At 34.8% G+C, this 19,947-nt stretch overlaps 1 protein-coding gene across 5 annotated transcripts; it reads right to left on the reverse strand.

Annotated features, from left to right (window-relative positions):
- Window positions 1-2,989: 2,989 nt before the first annotated feature.
- On the reverse strand, window positions 2,990-18,949 carry LOC140629897 (serine/threonine-protein phosphatase 2B catalytic subunit beta isoform-like). Of its 5 annotated transcripts, none has more exons than XM_072819374.1 (6): window positions 18,800-18,884; window positions 14,117-14,143; window positions 11,958-12,039; window positions 11,123-11,220; window positions 6,036-6,065; window positions 2,990-4,612 (listed from the first exon to the last, which is right to left on the reverse strand). In XM_072819374.1, exons 1-6 carry the CDS (start codon window positions 18,867-18,869, stop codon window positions 4,434-4,436), a joined length of 486 nt encoding a protein of 161 aa, XP_072675475.1. In that variant the 5' UTR covers window positions 18,870-18,884; the 3' UTR covers window positions 2,990-4,433. The 5 variants fall into 5 exon arrangements, with proteins under 5 accessions (XP_072675475.1, XP_072675474.1, XP_072675477.1 ...); XM_072819373.1 differs by having other exon boundaries at window positions 11,958-12,042; XM_072819376.1 differs by lacking the exon at window positions 14,117-14,143 and having other exon boundaries at window positions 18,800-18,949.
- Between the last annotated feature and the right edge of the window lie 998 nt (window positions 18,950-19,947).

A 19,947-nucleotide genomic window follows, 5' to 3' on the forward strand; every position in this document is an offset into this window, starting at 1 on the left:
AGATTAGGAATATTGCTATTATTAAGCACATTCAGCTGCTTAATCAGTGATTAACACTCCCTGGGGTGATAAATGTTTTACTCAACTATAAACTAAGCAAGCAGATGGTTTGATGGAAAAGTAACTTACCCTGCTAAGCCCTCGGCTTCCTTCCTTCTCTCTTTCTTCCAAGTGAAGTGAGTGCTTCATCTCCTCATATCTAGGTTGTGGCTGACTTGCAGCTGTCCCTTCATATCACTTTTCTTTGCAAACTGCTGAAATGCTGAGTCTCTGTGACTAGGTGTGCCCTGCCAACCAGACAGACAACACTGAATTCTCCCTAACGAGGTAGGAGGGACCTGGCCCCCCCGCCCGTGGACTTCTCTCTTTCTGACCTTCCTTCTCTGCCAAGAAAGCTCAGAACTCTGTCAACACTCTCAAACTCACCAAGGTCAGGCAAGCTAAGTTAAGACAAAGCCTATTGCTTCCTGAACCTCTCTCACTAAGGCATTTCTGCTCTCAGTCCACACCGTCAGAGAAAACAAACAAACCCAAAACCCTGGGATTAGTTCAGAAGTGATTATTTGGTTCGAAAGGTAGGCACTACCTCAAAGCAACAGAACAATGCCTAGAGTTGCCTGGAGTTCTGGATGTCAGTCTAGACCCACGATGAGTTAACCCAAACCCAAAGTGCCTTTTAGCATAACAAACACTGCTCAAACACAATTCAACAATGATCAAGCTAGGCTTAAACACAAACATAATACCCAAGAGGAAATGCAAAAGCTCACTTAATCGTATAAAAGGACATCAACTGTAGGGGAAACAAAATTAATTTGTAAAATTCACTTTCTCAAAAAGGAGAGCAACGTACTTTCTGAGTGAATGTCATCATGTACACTCATTTATTTCAAAAGAAGAATAAAAAAAGGAATAAAGTAAGCAAAACCAAAATATTATCGACTAAAAATGCACTCAATTTTCTAGGAACAGAAAATATAAAAGAATAAATTCAAACACCTTATTCCTTCTTCTAATGAATGCTGATCCAGGGAATTTATTTATTTATTTTTTTAGTTTTTATTTATTTATGATAGTCACAGAGAGAGAGAGAGAGAGAGAGAGAGAGGCAGAGACACAGGCAGAGGGAGAAGCAGGCTCCATGCACCGGGAGCCTGACGTGGGATTCAATCCCGGGTCTCCAGGATCGCGCCCTTGGCCAAAGGCAGGCGCCAAACCGCTGCGCCACCCAGGGATCCCTGATCCAGGGAATTTAATTACATACACATTCCTAGCTCCTTTTCACTTACCAAGCTCCAGAGTCTACCAGAAATATCAGGGCAGTGGTCCTATATGACTGTAAGACCTGATTTTCTGCTTACATCTGGTCCCAGTTATGGCACTTACCTGCCTCTGTGAACATCATCAAACTGGGAAACAGAACTTGTAGTCAATTTGAGATCCTGGAATGTGGCAAATAAAAAATCTACATATGAACAGATGGAAAGAATGGATTCTAAAAGAACCCCAAACGGTAGAAAGCAACTACACACAGGGAGTGAAAGTGTTAAGGATGCAGCAAAACATTACATATTATTCAGAATAGCTGTGGAGAAAGAAAATCAGTTGTAATAGGGAAAAATCCTGTAAAACAGGAGTAACTCATTTTAAGCAAAGGTTTCATGCCTATTTCAAATTTAACTTGTAGAACTTTTAAAGGTTATGAATTCTGTTAATAATAGCTGAACTGCAGAAAGCACAAGAAGTCAGAGATGGCCTTTTCTAATTCAGGAGTATCCTCTTTGAATATAAAGGGACATATAGAAAAAAATTGATATTGAATATTAATTTATATTTTACCATCACTAATACTATCTCTGGTAGACATTTCAATTTACAATCTAGAAAGAACTGAACTTTTCAGTTTGCTTTCATCATCAGTTACATTTTTAAAAAAGCCATAAAAATGCTTTTGTGGTTCATTGTGAAACCTTAAAAAATACTTCTATGGTTCACAGTTATGAAGAAAGACTAAAAAGGGGTACTTATTTCACAGTTAGAAAGTGGTCTATGAGGCACTTGGTGATTTTTCTAACACTCTTAATGTATACTACCTTTCTGCATTCTTACCATCAACCCATAATTCTTCTAGTTTGCTAATGATGTTTTATGTTTATCCAAGATTCCCACAAACACTTTATAACCCAAGTGATGGACCTAACGACTAAGAAAGTTCCTAGTAATTGACATAACTAGTTAAGCTCTTAATTTAGAGATGCACAGTTTTCATAAAACAGGAACATCCAGAAGAACTTTTAAGGTATGCAGTGCATAGTAAGTAACTTTAAGGGTAGCTCATGGTATGTATGCAAGCTGATAAGACAGCAACTAAAAGCTATAATAATCAACAATTTGAGTTCTGTTTGCTACCCAGAATAAGGCAAGTATATACATTTTAATTTAATGTTTTGTAATGTGTATCATTATCATTATTGTTGAAAACTGTAATTAAAGTTACCATATGATTATAAGATGTTGAGCAATGTACTAATTTACCTCAATTTGCAAATTTTCATACTTATTTTGATTATGGAAAAGAAGAAAGGAATATGATGGCAAGAAAATACAGTATCATGAATATTCTTTTTCTTATTGTTAAAATACCCAATAAAGTTCTAATACTAATATAACAAAACTCTACACAATAATATTTTCTTTTAATTAAATGTTAAATGAAATAGTGATTTTAAATATTAGATTTAGGAGGCCTATAACAGTCACCCAAAGTACTCTAGTGCTCAGTTACTAATGCTCATGTAAGACATATGTAACCAAAGTTTAAAAAAAAAAAAAGGCAAAATTTATGAAGACAAGAATTTAATTCATCAAATTACCATAACTATCCACGAGATCATCTCTGAAGGCTATATCCCAGTTCTATTAATATGATTTTCTGATTTGCATGAGGTCAAATCAGACTACATCTTCCAAATAAAACCCAACACAGAGATAGGAGCAGCGGCCCATGCATGGAATTTATTGTGTGCTACTGTTTATAAAATACTCGAATAGTCCTGCACATGCATAATATTTCCAACTTAGACAGGAGACCGTACAGGGTGCACTTTCTGGCAAACAAAACAATAGATGGTTCCGCTGCCTGGAGCTCTGAGTTGTATTCCAGGGCATGAGGGAAGCAGGCCACCAAAGTAAAGGGAAATACCAAACTACAGTGGCAATCAATACAGGTCAATAATTGTGAAAAATTAGCACATGGTTCCATTTAGTTTAACCAAGCAGTTCTGTAACTATCAAAAGAAAATGTTCAACATGCAATCTTGACTTTTATGCTTCCACTAACATCTGAATGAATGAACAGAACCATTGCTTCTATGCTGCATTGCTTAATCAAAAACACTTCCAGAACATTTTTAAATTTCCTTTGCATCAAAACATAAAAATGATAGAAAGCCAGCAGCAAATCACCCTGGTGGCTATTTAAGCAACTTGAGTACTCACAATAAACTAAAATTTCTCATAACATCTAGGTAACCTATACATGTCGTACCTGTACATCATAGGTCTATATATTAAATATTTGCAAAATGAAAACATGCATACACAAAATACGTCAAGTTTTACAGACATGATTTGAATTAAAATTTACTTTGACAATGTACAAACTTCTTTTAAAGTACCTTAAATGAGTAATTCTGTAATTCTTCATAATTTTGAAATTTAGAGGTTTTCTTCTTAAATCTCTGGGGTGTAAATTTCAAAAGATCTGGGCAAAAAAGATTCTAAATTAGTTTTTGGACTTGTGTTCAAGTAAGAGAGTCTGCCTAGAAATAGGTTATGCATTCATAATTGAAAAATACCAAGACTATATTACAGAATTAGCCACATTTAAGAACTATAGACCTGAGGTCAGCATTTGTATAAATGCCAACTGGGTTTTCTCAGCATTTTGCCCATAACTCAAAATACAGCTTAGTAACCTCAGAAATGTATTTTTAAGACCATGCTAATTCATCCTTTAAAGACATTTCATGGGGAAAAAAAAAAGTCCACATTAGCTCTTAGGATTGCATTTGAAGTCATGGTTAAAAAACAAAATCTAATTCTACTGAGGGGAAAAAGAAATCTCATTTGTAAACTTAAATGTGTGAACCACAAGCATAAATGGAGGTGTAGTTGCCCTCCACTGGAAATTGCCCCAAACCCCTTGCTCACTGCTCTCCACCTTGGCAGCGATGACCCAATCTTATCAGATATCACAACATGTCCCAGGGCCCTCAAGCCTCCATCCAGGAAGGGGGCTGGGGTCTCAAAAGCACAATGGTTTCTCCAGAGGGACTGTGACATTTACAGTCAGCTTGGCCGACCCCTCCAGATCCTGGGGGTGATCTGTCCATTTGGGGCCCGAGATGTGAGAGTCCCTGGGAAGCCGTGGGTCACTGGGCACTATGGTTGCCAGTCCCGTGGTTCTCAGTGGCATGTGCGGTGTTCAGAGAATTGAAACCATCTTGCTGTACAGCATCTTTCCGGGGTGGCATTCTCTCATTGATCCTATCCAAACCCTTTGCCTCTTCAAAACTGCAGATTCTATGTGGTGGAGAGAATCCTCGTATTGCTTAACAAAATGCAAATTTGATAAGTCAGTAATTGAAAAACATTTCTGAGAGTTCAAAAACATAATTAATGATTTTTAAGAAGAAAGAAATTAGCTGTATGTAGCAACATTTAAATCTTACTTTAACTGAATCCTATCCCCACTCCAGACTTCCCCTTAAAATGTGAAATGTTTAAACCTAAATGTAAACACGATAGCTTCATAGATGACAAGTGTTAGCATAGCCTTTAAAAAAGAGAACACACAAAAATAACCCTTCCATGACCCCAAAATTAACCTGCAGGCAATGGTCTCAGGGTCTCAGTCTGACTTCTACTATACGACTTATCTCCTACAAAAACCCTAAAATCACCAGTGACTATCACAGTAAGGCAGCAACAAGAGTAGGGGCAAGTGAGGAGGCTAAACAAGGTTAACCTTGACATACAAATCTGTACTAATAGCTTCGGTATATTAAAATTTAGCAGATCAGAACTATCTTGGAGGTCAAGGTATGTATCATCACCCCATCACCACCAGGATGAAATGAAAAAGGTGGGGAATGCCTCCAGGAATTATATCTGTATTTGGCTGATAGTAAAAAGTATTCAGTTTCATATTTTAGGAAATGTCTTCCTTAATTCAATGGCCATTCACTGCATGTTCTTTGGAAACCCAAATCAAAAGAAATGGCAATCCTCCTCCAACTGTTATAATTTCTCATTCACTTCATTTATAATGATGCTTCCTCCACTATTAAAATGTGCACACAAAAGATTTCCATAACTGGTTATAATCTGGTTGCTTTTATATGTGCAATCCCTGGGACTCAGAGTCTGTGCATGTGAACCAAATAAATGGTTGAGGTGGCAAAGCATTTAGCAATGTGTAATATTAGGCCAACATATCATATACATGAATATAATATTATTAGCAAACGCTAAGCCAACAGCAAATACATATATAAAATAAAAATCATAGTGACAGCTCCTGCACTTTCAGGTGAATTACTGAAAATGAATAAAAGTCAATTCAAACCTATATCTAGAGGGGGTTTCATCTAGGAAAAAAATGATCTGAATAGCATAGAATCATGCAAAATGTGGAACAGATCTTTCTTTGCAACTTCAAATGCTATAATACATAGCATAACATGCTGCACTCTAAAGAATTCGGAACGGTGAATGCTGGTTGCACACTATACTAGAAAAAGAAAATCCAGATTGTCACTATGGAAATTGGTCCTTGTAATTAAAAAAAAAAAAAAAAGAAAGGAAGAAAGAAAAAAAAAAGAGAGAGGAATGTGACTATTAAACTTGATGAGTCAGTGAGTCTGATTCATCTTGGGCTGTGCAAACTAGGAGTAAAACACACCCACAGGACATTCTCTGATGCCCACCCACACACCACAGATCTCTGCCCAGCGCAAGGACTCTGATCGTACCTTTTTCAGCCTCAATAGCCTCAACTGTGGCTGTACAGAAGTGAGCAGAGGCATGCAAAATGAATGAGAGAGATGAGAAGGGTCATATTGTACAGCAGAAAAGGCAATGATCACGTAAAATATCACAGTATCCCATACTACATCATCATTTACAATTTAACATAAATAGTATCCATATTAGAGAGCCCCATCCAATCCCCCAATTCCTGACACAGCACAGTTTACACACAGCACTATGACAACATTGCTCAGAGCACAGAACACATGGACCTAATGTAAACACAGACACCTCAGCACCCATGCAAATACACTCCAGTGTTAATTACCTACTGTGAATTCAGTATTTTGATGGCCTTAGAATTTTTCAACATGTTTATTATATCACATCCATCACAATCACAAGGAAATCCTCTAGGGTGAAATTATGATGGCAAAATTGTAGCAAAAGTCAAACAGAAAATTCTGTTTTTCCCCCATCTAACTGAACCAATACTCATTATCAGTTGTTCCATAAGATATAAACTAGAAGAGGTCAGTAATGCTTTTCCTGTTGCTTCTAATTCATAAGGCAAAGCAAAAGTGAAGTTGGTATGGATACAATGAAACTTAAGGACAGTAAACTTGATGAATTACTCTAATAGAATAGTTCCGTAGCTCTTTTGTTTGGGTAACCTAAAAGGACCCCATCTACCAGGAACTTCCTTTCTATTCTAACATTGGTGTCCCACATATCTAAAGATATTAACCTCTATAGCCTTTTAAAAAAGCTGTTTGTGTTCAGTTTATCATGAACTCAAATCTGCCTCAGGCACTAACAACATGGATTCTCAAGTGAAGATAGAAAGGCCATTGTACATCTTTTCAAGCCTGTCTACCAACTAGAGAGAAATCAAATAGAACTGAGATCTTACAGGCAATAAATCCTAATTACTGTGTGATATGGACATACACATAGGTCATATAAGTGAGAAAGGCATTCTTAATATAGTTTGTCTCTGGCCCATTTAGAGAATTTCAACATTATTTAGTCATACATTTTGTAATCAGTCTGTTGGCTCATTTCTGGGTTCAAACTGTATAAAGTACTCACATTGAGGACCAGGATCAAAGATTGCAGAGGATAATACTGCCTGACAATGTTGCAAATTCTCCACTTTACCCAAAGTGCACACACTCAGAATATTTATAACAATAATGTCCCATACTTTCTATTTTGCTTCTTCTACAAGGCCAATTAGATTTAGAAATAATAAATTTTGTCCAAAGCAGTTATTAATGTGAAAGAAAATGATGAATCTAAGGAGTTAAAATAAACTAAATTAGAAATTTGTTGATCTTAACCAGATAGTAAAGGTAGTTGGGAACCCAAAAAAGTAGGGTGAACACTGAATAAAAAAAAAAAATTAATTTTCCTTAACTGTTAAACTACATTAAAATAGCAGACATTTATTGTACACCCACTGTACAGATGACCATTTAAAAAACCTAGCTCTGTGCACATAGAATATACTCTTGGAATCTTCCCAGACAGAAAACCAGGATAAATGACCCACCTCTACTTGATCAGCCCTGCAACATCTATTCTTCAAAATAAGGACTATTTTCTCTATAATTTAGACATTAAATGGGGAAAAAAAATAAATGCCTATTAGAATATGTTTTAAAGAGCTTGTGGTAACAGAAGTGATTTTATAGGAAATATTTCATAACTTTTATTACATATGGTAATAAATTAAAAGTAAAACCTGGTATCACTGTAAGAATTAGTACCTATTTGAGTGCATCAGTAGTTTAAAAGTCTATTTATAAACTTTTCAAATTATGAAATGTAACAACATACTTCTGAAATAATCGTATGGATTTTAATTTTATATGTAAAAGCATGTTTTAGGTCAATTATATTCTCTGCTCTTTCTAGAAGCTTCTAAATGCTCCTAATCCTTTTCAGGATACAAAATACATATTACACTCAAAATTGCATACCATGTCAAGCTTGTATGTTTAAAATTGAAAAAATGGTCATCTGAAGCTTAAACATTAAGATGGAAAGAGATCTCATAATTGCAAAATTCTATCTGAAAGGCACTATTTGGGATCCCTGGGTGGCGCAGCGGTTTGGCGCCTGCCTTTGGCCCAGGGCGCGATCCTGGAGACCCAGGATCGAATCCCACATCAGGCTCCCGGTGCATGGAGCCTGCTTCTCCCTCTGCCTGTGTCTCTGCCTCTCTCTCTCTCTCTCTCTGTATCATAAAAAAAAAATAAAAAAAAAAAAATTGAAAGGCACTATTTTTCCTCTATTTGTTTTCAGTTTTATAGAGCATCTTGATACGGTGTTAGTAAATTTGAGTACAGTGCTGTCACAAACTGTGCTCCTCAATATTACACGGGATAAATAATGATGAAGAATTTGGCATTACTAAAATGGAGATGGCTACATAGGTCCTGGTGAAGGGTAGTAGCATTATAGGGCTAGTTCCTAAACAAATTTCCATGAGTAAAATAAAAGGCACATAAAATATATCAATTCCTACTCCAAAAGAGTTGTGGAGTTTGTGAAAACATTCAAGAAATATAAATTAACTTTAAGCTTATTGATAAGGCAATAGGACTTATTTTCTGAGTTATTTCTGACAACAGGACTGAGATATTAGAATTTACATCACACAGATGCAGCTTCTTAGGAGTTTTGTTATGTGCTTCAAAATGGGTTTATCTTATTATGCTAGGGAAATTGCTCCACACTATCAAGAGCCATCACTGGCACAGCTAGGGAGCTATCTAGCTTCTAGTTTGCCCAAATTAGACCCCTTAAACTCAGCACTGTACTGCTAACTCACTCTGCTGGGAATACAGTCCCTTCAGTAAAGCTGTTTTTCAAACCTTCTCTGCAGTTGGGGGAGAGTTCAAAGTTGGAAGACTGAGCTTCAGGCTGCATGCAAATTAAGAATGAGTAGAAGAGCTAAGCTGCCAACAAAGCATGTAATTAGCAGGAACTAATTGTGAAATCTAAAAGGTTTGCTGTAAATACAATGTAAAAGTAATAATATATCCAAGGATAATAGAGTGATGACTGTAGTGTAGATTTATTAAAGTATGAGGCCTTTCAGTTTTCCTTTTCTTTTATGAACAAAGAAGAAAAGGATAAACATTTTTCAAACTATTAAAGTTCATCCTTTTCTATTAACACTTACTTTTGTTAGTTTTATTGAATGTTTAAGATCTTTGTGTTAGTAAAAATTCTTTTTAGCTCATTTGCTAAAGCCCATAATATAAGAAAAATGGAGGGCAAAGAATATAAAGAAAATCAAAGCAATTTTTTTAATTAAAAAAAAAAAAAAAAGGAAACCTTGTTTTAAAACATAGCTGTACTTCTCACATATACCAGTAGTGGTAGCAGACAACACACTAACATATATAAAATAGAACATGTATAGACTGTAAGTAGAAATTATTGGTCTAGAGAAAGATTATTTTATTTATTTAGGCATTTATAATGAGACTAAGTGAAATGAGGCTGTGAAAAGTCAGTCTGATTTAAATTTATTCAAAAGTTTAGGGCAGCGCAGGTGGCTCAGCGGTTTAGCACCACCTTTGGCCCAGGGCCTGATCCTGGAGACCCGGGATCGAGTCCCACGTCAGGCTCCCTGCATGGAGCCTGCTTCTCCCTCTGTCTGTGTCTCTGCCTCTCTCTCTCTCTGTCTCTCTGTGTCTCTCATGAATAAATAAATAAAATCTTAAATTAAAATACTGAATAAAAAAATTATTCAAAAGTTTAAATCATTTATTTTTTGCTTTAAAAAATTCACTAATTATAACACCAGAAAGAAAGTTAGCCATGATTAAGGAAAACATTAGATCTGTTGCTGCCTGTTTTAATAGAGCAATGACCCTTGGAGGGCTGTCAAAAGTGGCTACAGTAAAATAAAAATTAAAGCTTTCTATATCACATTTTTTGCTTTTCAACCACAAGGGAAAGAAATCTAGACTTTGAGTTATTGTGTATACTCTAAAACATTCAAATCACTCTCTTCTATTTAATCTGTTTTGGGCTTTCAAAAAGTTAACCCAGTTATTTACACAAATATTTACGCCAAAAAAATAAGTTTTTTAAAAAATATAAAGTATTCAATGAGCCAGATTACAGGAATGCTTTACGTATAATTTTATTTTCATGCAAAATAAAGGCACACTTAATAACACCCTTTCAACTTTGACTTACAGGATTTAAATTCAACCCCTTATAACAATGACTTAATATCTAATGTTACATTCATGTTCAGAATGCACAAAGTACAGCAACAAATGCAGCAAACCTCAAAACAAGGTGCTACAAAGTTGCTTCTACATCAAAAGACAGACAAGCGTCTGATAGAGTAATTTAATTTAACATACTTTTACAGACATACAGCTAACCTAAAGAAAGACAGACAGATTTAGGAAAGCAGCTACATCTGCAGAGGAAGAAAACAGCATGTTACAGACAGTCAATTATACATAGAACATTTGACAAACACCACAGAAAACAAACTTTGGCATCATTTACCAGGGTACAAAACCTTGCACAAATCTTTTGGCAAGTGAAGTGCATAAGTAGTGTTTTGGGGCTCAAGCAGATTGTTAATTCTAAAATTAAGTATCTGATAATATAAGCATTGTCTAATACAATTACATAAATTAAAAAAATAAAAAATAAGAAACATGGAATTACATTTCCATTTTTGTAATATGGATATCCTTGATTCACATTCTGAAATTGGGGCTTTTAAAGGAAAAGGGTGCATTAGACAAACAAAAAAAAAATAAATATTTAGACATTATGATATGAGCTGCTCCCATATCATTTCATTCAAAGCTGAGAAACTGACCATTATTTTCGATTGAAAGGAATACCCATTCTATCAATTTTCTGCCCTGGTCAAGTTCTTAACCAGATACTACCTATCATATAGTATTCTACCTATGTCAGCTGCTGAGACAGGAACTAAAAAGCAGAAGGAATTCCCTGCATGCATTATGTGTATTGTTAGCAAAAGAGTGAGGTGTGCCCCAGTCCATCTGAGGCACAGCAAGTTGCATAACATCATTACCACTTTGCAGGGTCTGCCGTCCTCCAGCCAACACTCCACTAGGCAACATCCCTGTGGGAGTCAGGCCCTTGAGTGTCAGCACACTTTCACTCTCCTCCCTATAGCAAAGAGATAAAACAAACAGAGATTTCCAACAAATGGTTAATATAAAAGAGGAGGGCCTAAAGGTAGGCCATGTATATAATTTATAACATTCATTGTTATCATATCTTCCTCAATTCCAAGATAAGACATTTTTCCATATTTTAAATGTGGATAAAAGGATAAGAGGGTGGGTGCCTTATTGTTTTTCCTGAAAAGCTTTATTAAGTATATGATGACATTCATCATCAATGAGAATCATACAATTGAGAAAATTTGGTATTTCTATCCTGTAAAGTTCAAATATCTGATATAACCAGTTTTGTAAACAAATTTTTAAGGGCTGACCCATTTACATGTACCCTTAAACCTAGCCTTCCTGAATTAACCCTAAAAAGATAATTTGTGGCTCCAGCAAAAGGAACTTCTTATATGGAAGAGCAAGTTCATCAGGAATACTCTAAAAAGTACCCCCTCCTTCTCATCATGCTCTAGTTTTCAAGGCGTAGAACTAGTACTTTCATCACAGAAGGGTACCACATACTCAAAGTGAACAATAATACTCACAATGGTCAAAAACCCTAGTTTCAAAAGGACTGTTATTCCCTTGTTGAATATCTAAATGTACAACTAAACTTCTTTATAGGAAGAATGCTGCTAAATTGCTTTTAGCTATTAAACAGAACACTGCTTACAGCAAAGTACAATAAAAGCAATTTCTGTAAAACAAATAATCAGGAAAATACATCATTACCTGAGCACAGAGAAGACCCTTGCCATCTTGCCAATTGCTCGAATTTTGTTTCTTATGATTTCTTTCCGGGCTGCAGCTGAACCTACTTTCAATGGAATAAATAGAAAAAGAGACTCAAGTTTAGGGCATCCACACTTGCACCATTCTATTACCCTATACCACGCTCATCTTAACCAACACCAAACCCTCTGCCACCAGCTCACATGGAGGAGACTAGGTGAACTCATGCCAGAAAGCTTCTCACTCCTTCAATGTTTAGCTCAGCGCTGGTCTAATATTGGGGTCTGATACAGATACAAATGAAAAGTAATACACAAACATTATGACTCTCACACTACTGCTAATTATTAAAACAGCAATGGGAAAGAAACTAGAACCCAACTTATATCACAAACCAGAGGACAAAAAAAAAATTTCTAACAATCCTATAGTCTTTAATTTTCATGAGGACCTACTGCATGCAACTAACAGATAAGAATTGGTAGTAACTCTGTTTAGGCTTCTGTTTAACTATTATAAAAGCCTCTGACATGCAGGCTGGAAATATCTCATCTTACTATGATAGAGTAAGTTCTTTGCTCTAAGAGGGATTAAAAACAATGGTTGATGAAATAACTACTGTGCAGATGACGCTGAACTAAGGACCATACCAGCATTTCAACAATAAAGAACATCTTAACCTCATGGAGCAAATGTCCTCAAAGTCATGCAAATATATACAACAAGCTCTTACATCCCTAGGTGAGTATGACACAAGGAGAGTGAACAATGAGAAAAGATTCCCTAATAAACACGGCTAAAGGATCACTCATGTTTCCTTTTTAAAGGGTTAGCTGTACTGCTTATCACTGATACAGAAGAGAATATATCAAAATAACTTAATCTTCAGCTGAAGAAAAACTCAAAGTTGTATCTTCCTTCCCTTGGCCTCCAGAAAGAACAACAATCTCAGTCCCATTATCTCATATATAGCAACTAGAATCACTCTGGACCCAAGAGTGTGGTTCCTTATTCCTTAGAGCTGTGCTTCAACATGATGAAAACACATATAGAAGCACCATGGTTGAGGAGAAAGTTAAGGAAAGGCTAAAGAGACTAGACTAAAAGGGGCCGTGGATATACAGAGGTCTGAACAACAACCATTAGTCTTCTGGGCCAGAGCAACTTATTTAAAATTCAAGCAGCCCACAAATACCATATAATTAAAAACTAAGATGATGACTGGACCTTACTGCAAGGAAACAGAAAGGAAATCCAATTTCAAAGACAAAAACAAGACATATTTTAGAGAAAATAGGCTCCATGGCCATGTTTATGATGCTCTAAAGGGTAATGTGAGCACTGAAGCTACAGCTTTTGCAAGTTCAAAATTGCAGGTACTACATAGCTATTTTTGAGATGCCAAAAAAATCACTAAAAGTCTTAGAATCATAGAATACTAGAATTTGAAGAGACATTAGGGATACTGCAAAGTTTAATCTCCTCATTTTATAGACAAAGAAAAAAAGTTTATTAATGGTCTGTCCAAGGACCTAAGGTAAGTCTGATTTCTTTGAATGAATTAACATAAACATTTTGTTTTTAAATTGACAGAATGTTAAAAACAGCTAGACTGGGGAAGAGGAGTGTGGGGATGGGAGAGGATGGCTGCAATGAGGTACATTCATATTTTCAGCCTTAATTTATATATCTGTAAAACAGAATAATATGTAAACTATATTGATTTCAAATTTTAAAAAATCACTGGAATATAAAAACAGTATGCAAGTCAGGATTTTAAATCAGTCTACAAACACATCATGCATAATATTAAAGAAAATGTCCACAGAAAATTACTCTGGGGAATAAGACAGACAATCAAACACCCCTAATCATGCAGGGAAAAGTACAAAACATTACAAATAAGCAAAAGAATGAAATTTTAAAACAAGAGGAATGAAAAAGAGGGAAAAATATTTCCATGCACAGAAAGACAGATATCTTGGAATATGACTTCTAAAAACATCAAATTCTATCTCCAATACCACTTACACTAAATTTGTACAAGGCCCAAAAGGACTCTGCATAAATAGTACTCAATGAATGAGCTAACTTACATGGACATGAGGATAACTTATGAAGTCATATTTCAAAACAATGTTACTCTGTCTGGTCTGTACCTTTTTTATTGCCATATATGAGCCGTTCTTCAGATGGAGAGTCCAGAAAAAAGGAAGTGAATGATGGAGAAAAGGTGGTTGAGACAAATAAAAAGATAGAGATTTAACTTGGCAGTGGTACTGAAGAATGAATGTAGAAAGAAAGAAAGAGAAAAATGAAGGCCCTCATATTTGAAATTTGAAAAATGTAGTACTGTAGGATCTGGTGAATAAGAGGGATGCCACTGGGTAGAACTCTAAAGGAAAGATTTCTTAAAAGATATGTGTTCAGAAGAAATTATGGACAGAATGACTATAATATTTGATGAAAGTAGACAAATTAGGGACAGAAAAAAAACACGTGAAAACACATAAGACTGATAAAAGACTGTGCAAACAACAATCGCACATTTATATTGATACCCCTAAGGAAATGTGTCACCCACAGGAGTATGTTAAGTGAAGGGTAATGACACAAATTATATACAAACTCATGTGGTTCTTCAAGGACACCAACATCTGCAAAATCTATTAAGTATATACAGAGAAATGTAGGTAACTTTATAAACTACCTCAGTGGAAAATCTTACCCACTTCGAATAACGGAAAGGCTAAGCCTCCCACACTCCATAATAACAAGAACACATAATTTCTTGAATCTGAATTGTAGAACTTTTGCACATACTCAGGATCAACAGTATGTGCTTTCTGTTCCCAATCCAATCTGGGAGCTTGAGGGACATCTTTTTGCAGAAATAGCAACAGATTGTTTCAAAGCAAGTAATAGCTCTAAGAGTAGGCAGCAGAAATGTTTCTTTTGAGCTTTCCATATCTTCCATTCTAATGTAGAGATACATGATTCCATTACAGGAAATGCAAAGTTTTAGTTTAGTAAAACTGTAACATATGTGGATTATGTATTTCCTTTACCCAACTCAAGAGAGAAGATAAATATCTGAAAGAAATAGTATGCATTCTAAATATCACAGAAATCAGCGTTCAGAAATTCTCTTTAATGATTAATTAATACCTCTAAAAGGAATGCTATGTGCACTTATACATCCAATATGTTTATGCAAATTTTTGCCTTTAAAAATAACTCCACATATACATTAAACAATACAGAATACCAAAGATCATCACTTAAGAAGACAGTCTCATTCCTTTACCCAACCTCAGCCTTAAATATGCAAAATCTATTCTTTCCTTCCTGCTACTGTGACATCTCCATTCCTGCTCTTTCCCTTTTCCCACAGAAAAGCTAAACTCTTATTCTGCCTCAACAGCCATGTCACCAAGTTTTCTTTCTAAATCAGATTTCTCCCCATGCCCAGCTTATAGACTAGTTCTACTGCTGAGTAGGAAAAGGGGAAGGAGAGGATGAAAAGCATGCTATCATGGTGAAAGGAAAAGGGGAAAGATGTACAGTTATGGGAAAGAAATATGGGAATGTGACTAAGGAAGGGACATAAACCCAGTTCCAGTAGCTCTTTTCCCTATCCCATCATAGTATCTGTCCTAATCTCCTCCCATTTCCTCCATTCCTCAATGGTCTCCCCCAAACCATTCTCATTACTCCATACAAACTCCCAGATTCATATTATTAAAATGTTCTTGAGGTATCTACTCCTACTACTTGGTATGGAAGGGTGAAGAAATGAGTAACTACACCTGCTATGTTGGCAGTAAAGGGAGATCTATTTCTAGTACTGAAAGCTGGAACTCAGTGTATTTTCACACAGAAGCACTGTCAAAAATGACAGCTTACCAATTTTTAAAATTATTTCCTTTCTATTCCTTCAAACCATGGATGAGAAGATCCTGGGAAGTTAAGTGACTTCTCCAAGATTACATAGCTTAGCATAATAGTAACTCCAAAATACAAAGACCAATGACCCTTTTCACTAAACTACGTTGCCTCTTTAATAATCAAACTCAATTCATCTCTGGAGAGCAAGAATGATATAACAAGTGGATAAATAAGCATAATTTATCATTGAGAGGAAAACATTGATTAAATACATAAAATCTCATTTGGACTATAATAAAATTTAATACGTATTCCTGGCTGAATCCCAAAAATGATTCAATGTCTATCCACATGTAAGTCATAAGTATCTAAATCAGAAGTAGTAGACTTAACAGGGAAATTTTTTTTTTTTTAAATAGGAAGAGGACTAAAGCATTACTTATCACCATTCCTCTTTAAAATACTCTTTAAAAAACATTATTAATAATGATACAAATTTGTTAAAAATAAAAAGAAATAAAGATAAAATATAGAAAAATAAACAATATCAGCCTTATGCAAATGAAATATTTTTAAAAGTTAAGGAAAACAAAATAAAAATTACCACAGGAAATAATTCTGCTGATCCAAGTTGTCAAACATAAGATAAAACCACAAATATATAATGTATACCTCATACACAGAAAATACGTTAAGAGAAACCAGTTGTAATAATGTAAAAACATAAAATACTATAGTATTAATTTAAGTTGATAATAACAGATTTTTTCAGAGAAAAACTGTAATTTTAAATGGAATAATTGTATATTCAATATATTAAATGCAGTAATTATAGTAAATGAACTAATTATATAGAGCAAAATATCTTGATCTTAGTTTAGAAAACTAAATATTTTTTAAAAACCTTCCTAGATGCAGATGCAAACAGAATTTGACATAACGGAATCTATGAAATAGCTAGTAGCAGTTTTAATTGGTATCTCATTAAATCTATCTGCATCTAGGAAGATTAAAAAAAATTATATATTTTAAATATTTGACATATAACAAAAAACCTTATATGAAGAAATCAGTGAGCTATGAACAAAATTATTTCAGTAATTATATCAATACCTGTAAGATTATGAAGTAGGTACATAATATCATCTTCACTTTGAAGATAAAAAACTGAGACTCAGAAAAGCTAAGTAATTTGCCTGAGGTCATATAGCCACTATGAGAAACTAGTATCTGAACTCAGACCTAGTCTAACTAAAGAGAAAAGGTGGCAGAACAGAGGAAAAAATATTTAATTATAACTACTTAAAAATTTTATGTAAAAGACAGATACAATGAAATGTGTTAGAGCTAATACCTCTACACAAATATCAAAAGGAGAATTAAAATAAGAAAAAATAAATATTACTCATTAATGCCTATTATCCAAACCAAAAAAGAATGGATATAAATAAATTTATATTTATATTTTATTTATAAATAAAATATATTTAGTTCACAAAACTATAAGCCAGAATAAAAGCACATCTCGGCTTGCCACCAACAGATGGCAATAGCAGACACCTGTGCACAGTCACTTTGTACTTTTAACAAATGGGCTTACAACAGTGTTTAAAAATTAAACTTGTGTGTAAGCAGGGAAATTTCTAAATAGTTTTTACTCAGATTGTACTTAATAAGTAGTCAAATGAGATGTATAGTTTATACACTTGAAAAAGTAAACAGTAAATTACATTTTTTTAAATTAAAAATCATTAGAAAATCAAAGAAATGTAAATTAAACCAAGTGTAATTCACTATGTAGCTACTAAGAAAAATAAGTAAATATGACCAAAACCCATTGAGGTGGGCCTGTGCAGAAAGAGGCCTGTGGATTTATTGCTAAAAGTACTTCATCTTGGTCCAATTCTTCTGCAAAGTAATCTGGCAAATTCATAGCTAAAATAATGAAGCTAAAACATAATAACTCTGTAATTCTCTTCAAGAAATTTATCCCAAGAAATATTATTGTACAAACATATGTACTGCATGTCATTCATAACAAGGTAACTGAAAGCCAACCACAAGTGTCAAACAACATGAGATTAACTATGAAAATACTATGAAAAATATATTAATATATTTAGAAATAGGTAGCTATTAAGTTGTACCAATATGTAGATCACGTTTAATATATGGAAGCAATTACATACTGATTATAACTATGAAAAGAATGCTACATCAAAGATGTGAGGAGCATACAGAAAGAAATAAAGAGCTCTTAGCTTTAAGTTCACATTTTTGTTTTTCAGTGACCTACATTTTAAAAAATATTTAAATTTAAAAGTTTTAAATTTTAAAAAGTTTTAAATAAAAATTTCAAGACATAAAAATTAAAGGAATTTTGTTTTTATGATATTAAATACTATAAATGTAATCAGTACATAGGCTGGTTGGCTTACATAAGGATAAACAGCCATGTCTAACATTGTTTCTATGAAAAAGATGCTTCTGAAAATCAAACTAAACTAGTAAGTGGTCTCTTAAAACAAAGCCACTCATAAGTTGGGAACAGCCTACTTTAGTTTTTGGGAAAAAACTGACAACAAATCGAGGGTTCAGGTATGTTTCTAATGCACTAAGAAGACGATACCAATGAAACTAAAAGCATTTTTATCCCCCCTCTAAGTGGTGTCCATATTCATGAAGAACCACATTCTTTAGTACTTTCAATTTTCCTTTCCTTCTGTTCTTCCATATTTCCCTTTCCCAAAATTCATCTTCTTCCCCACACCAACAGAAAAAAAGTAAAATCACTAAAAAAATCATAAACAGTATCTGAAAAAGTGTCTTAACACTTATCAAATGGCATAGCCATTTGAGAGCAATGACTACATTTTGCAAAAGAGTGTATATTGAAGCTGGGTAGTTAAATAATACCATTTCACAATAAAAAATAGTAAAGTGAATAATCATACCATCAAACTGGTCTTCACCCTCAGTCATCAGTTCATCATCAGAGCAAATACTCAGAACATTTACCAACATTTCTGTCACTATTCAAAAATGAAAAAAAAGGAACAGTTACACAGCAGCAGACCAAAATTCAACTGTCTATATATACGCACAGCAATTATTCATATAATGGTCAAATGATTTTTAACCCAAGAAGACATACATTCTGATAGCAGGAACAAAGAAACTAAAAAATATCAAGGTTTGGGGCACCTGGTTGGCTCAGTCCATTAAGTTTCGGCTCAGGTCATGATCTCAGTGTCTTTAGATTGAGCTTCATGATGGGGCTCTAAGCTCAGCACAAAGTCCACTTGGGATTCTTTCTCTCGTCCTCTCCCTCCCCGCTCTGCGCTTCCCTCCAGGCACACATGTTCTCTCTTTCTCTCTCATAATTAATTAATTAATTAATTCTTTAAAAAAAAAAAAACACGTTTTCAAAAGGAAAGAAATTCAATGGGGACACCTGGGTGGCTCAGTGGCTGAGCATCTGCCTTTGGCTCAGGTCCTGATCAGGGTCCTCATGGGAAGCCTGCCTCTTCCACTGCCTATGTTTCTGCCTATGTCTCTGCCTCTCTCTTTGTCTCTCATGAATAAATAAATAAAATATTTTTTTAAAAAAATATTTTATTTATTCATGAGAGACAGAAAGAGAGAGAGAGGCAGAGACACAGGCAGAGGGAAAAGCAGGCCCCATGCAGGGAGCCCGACATGGGACTCGATCTCAGGTCTCCAGGATCACGCCCTGGGCTTAAGGCTACACTAAACCACTGAGCCACCCAGGCTGCCCTAAAATCTTTAAAAAAAAAAGGAAAGAAAGAAAGAAAGAAAGAAAGAGAAAGAAAGAAAGAAAGAAAGAAAGAAAAAAGAAAGAAAGAAAGAAAGAAGAAAGAAAGAGAGAGAGAGAGAGAGAGAAAGGAAGGAAGGAAGGAAGGAAGGAAGGAAGGAAGGAAGGAAAGAAGAAAGAAAGAAAGAAAGAAAGAAAGAAAGAAAGAAAGAAAGAAAGGAAGAAAAGAAAGAAAAGAAAGAAAGAAAAGAAAGAAAGAAAGAAATTCCATGGATTACCAGTCTGAGAGAAATTCTGTACAGAATATGTTTTCAGGTCTCAGAAAAA

The sequence above is a fragment of the Canis lupus genome, unplaced genomic scaffold (assembly GCF_048164855.1).
Source record: "Canis lupus baileyi unplaced genomic scaffold, mCanLup2.hap1 Scaffold_337, whole genome shotgun sequence".
NCBI lineage: Eukaryota > Metazoa > Chordata > Mammalia > Carnivora > Canidae > Canis > Canis lupus.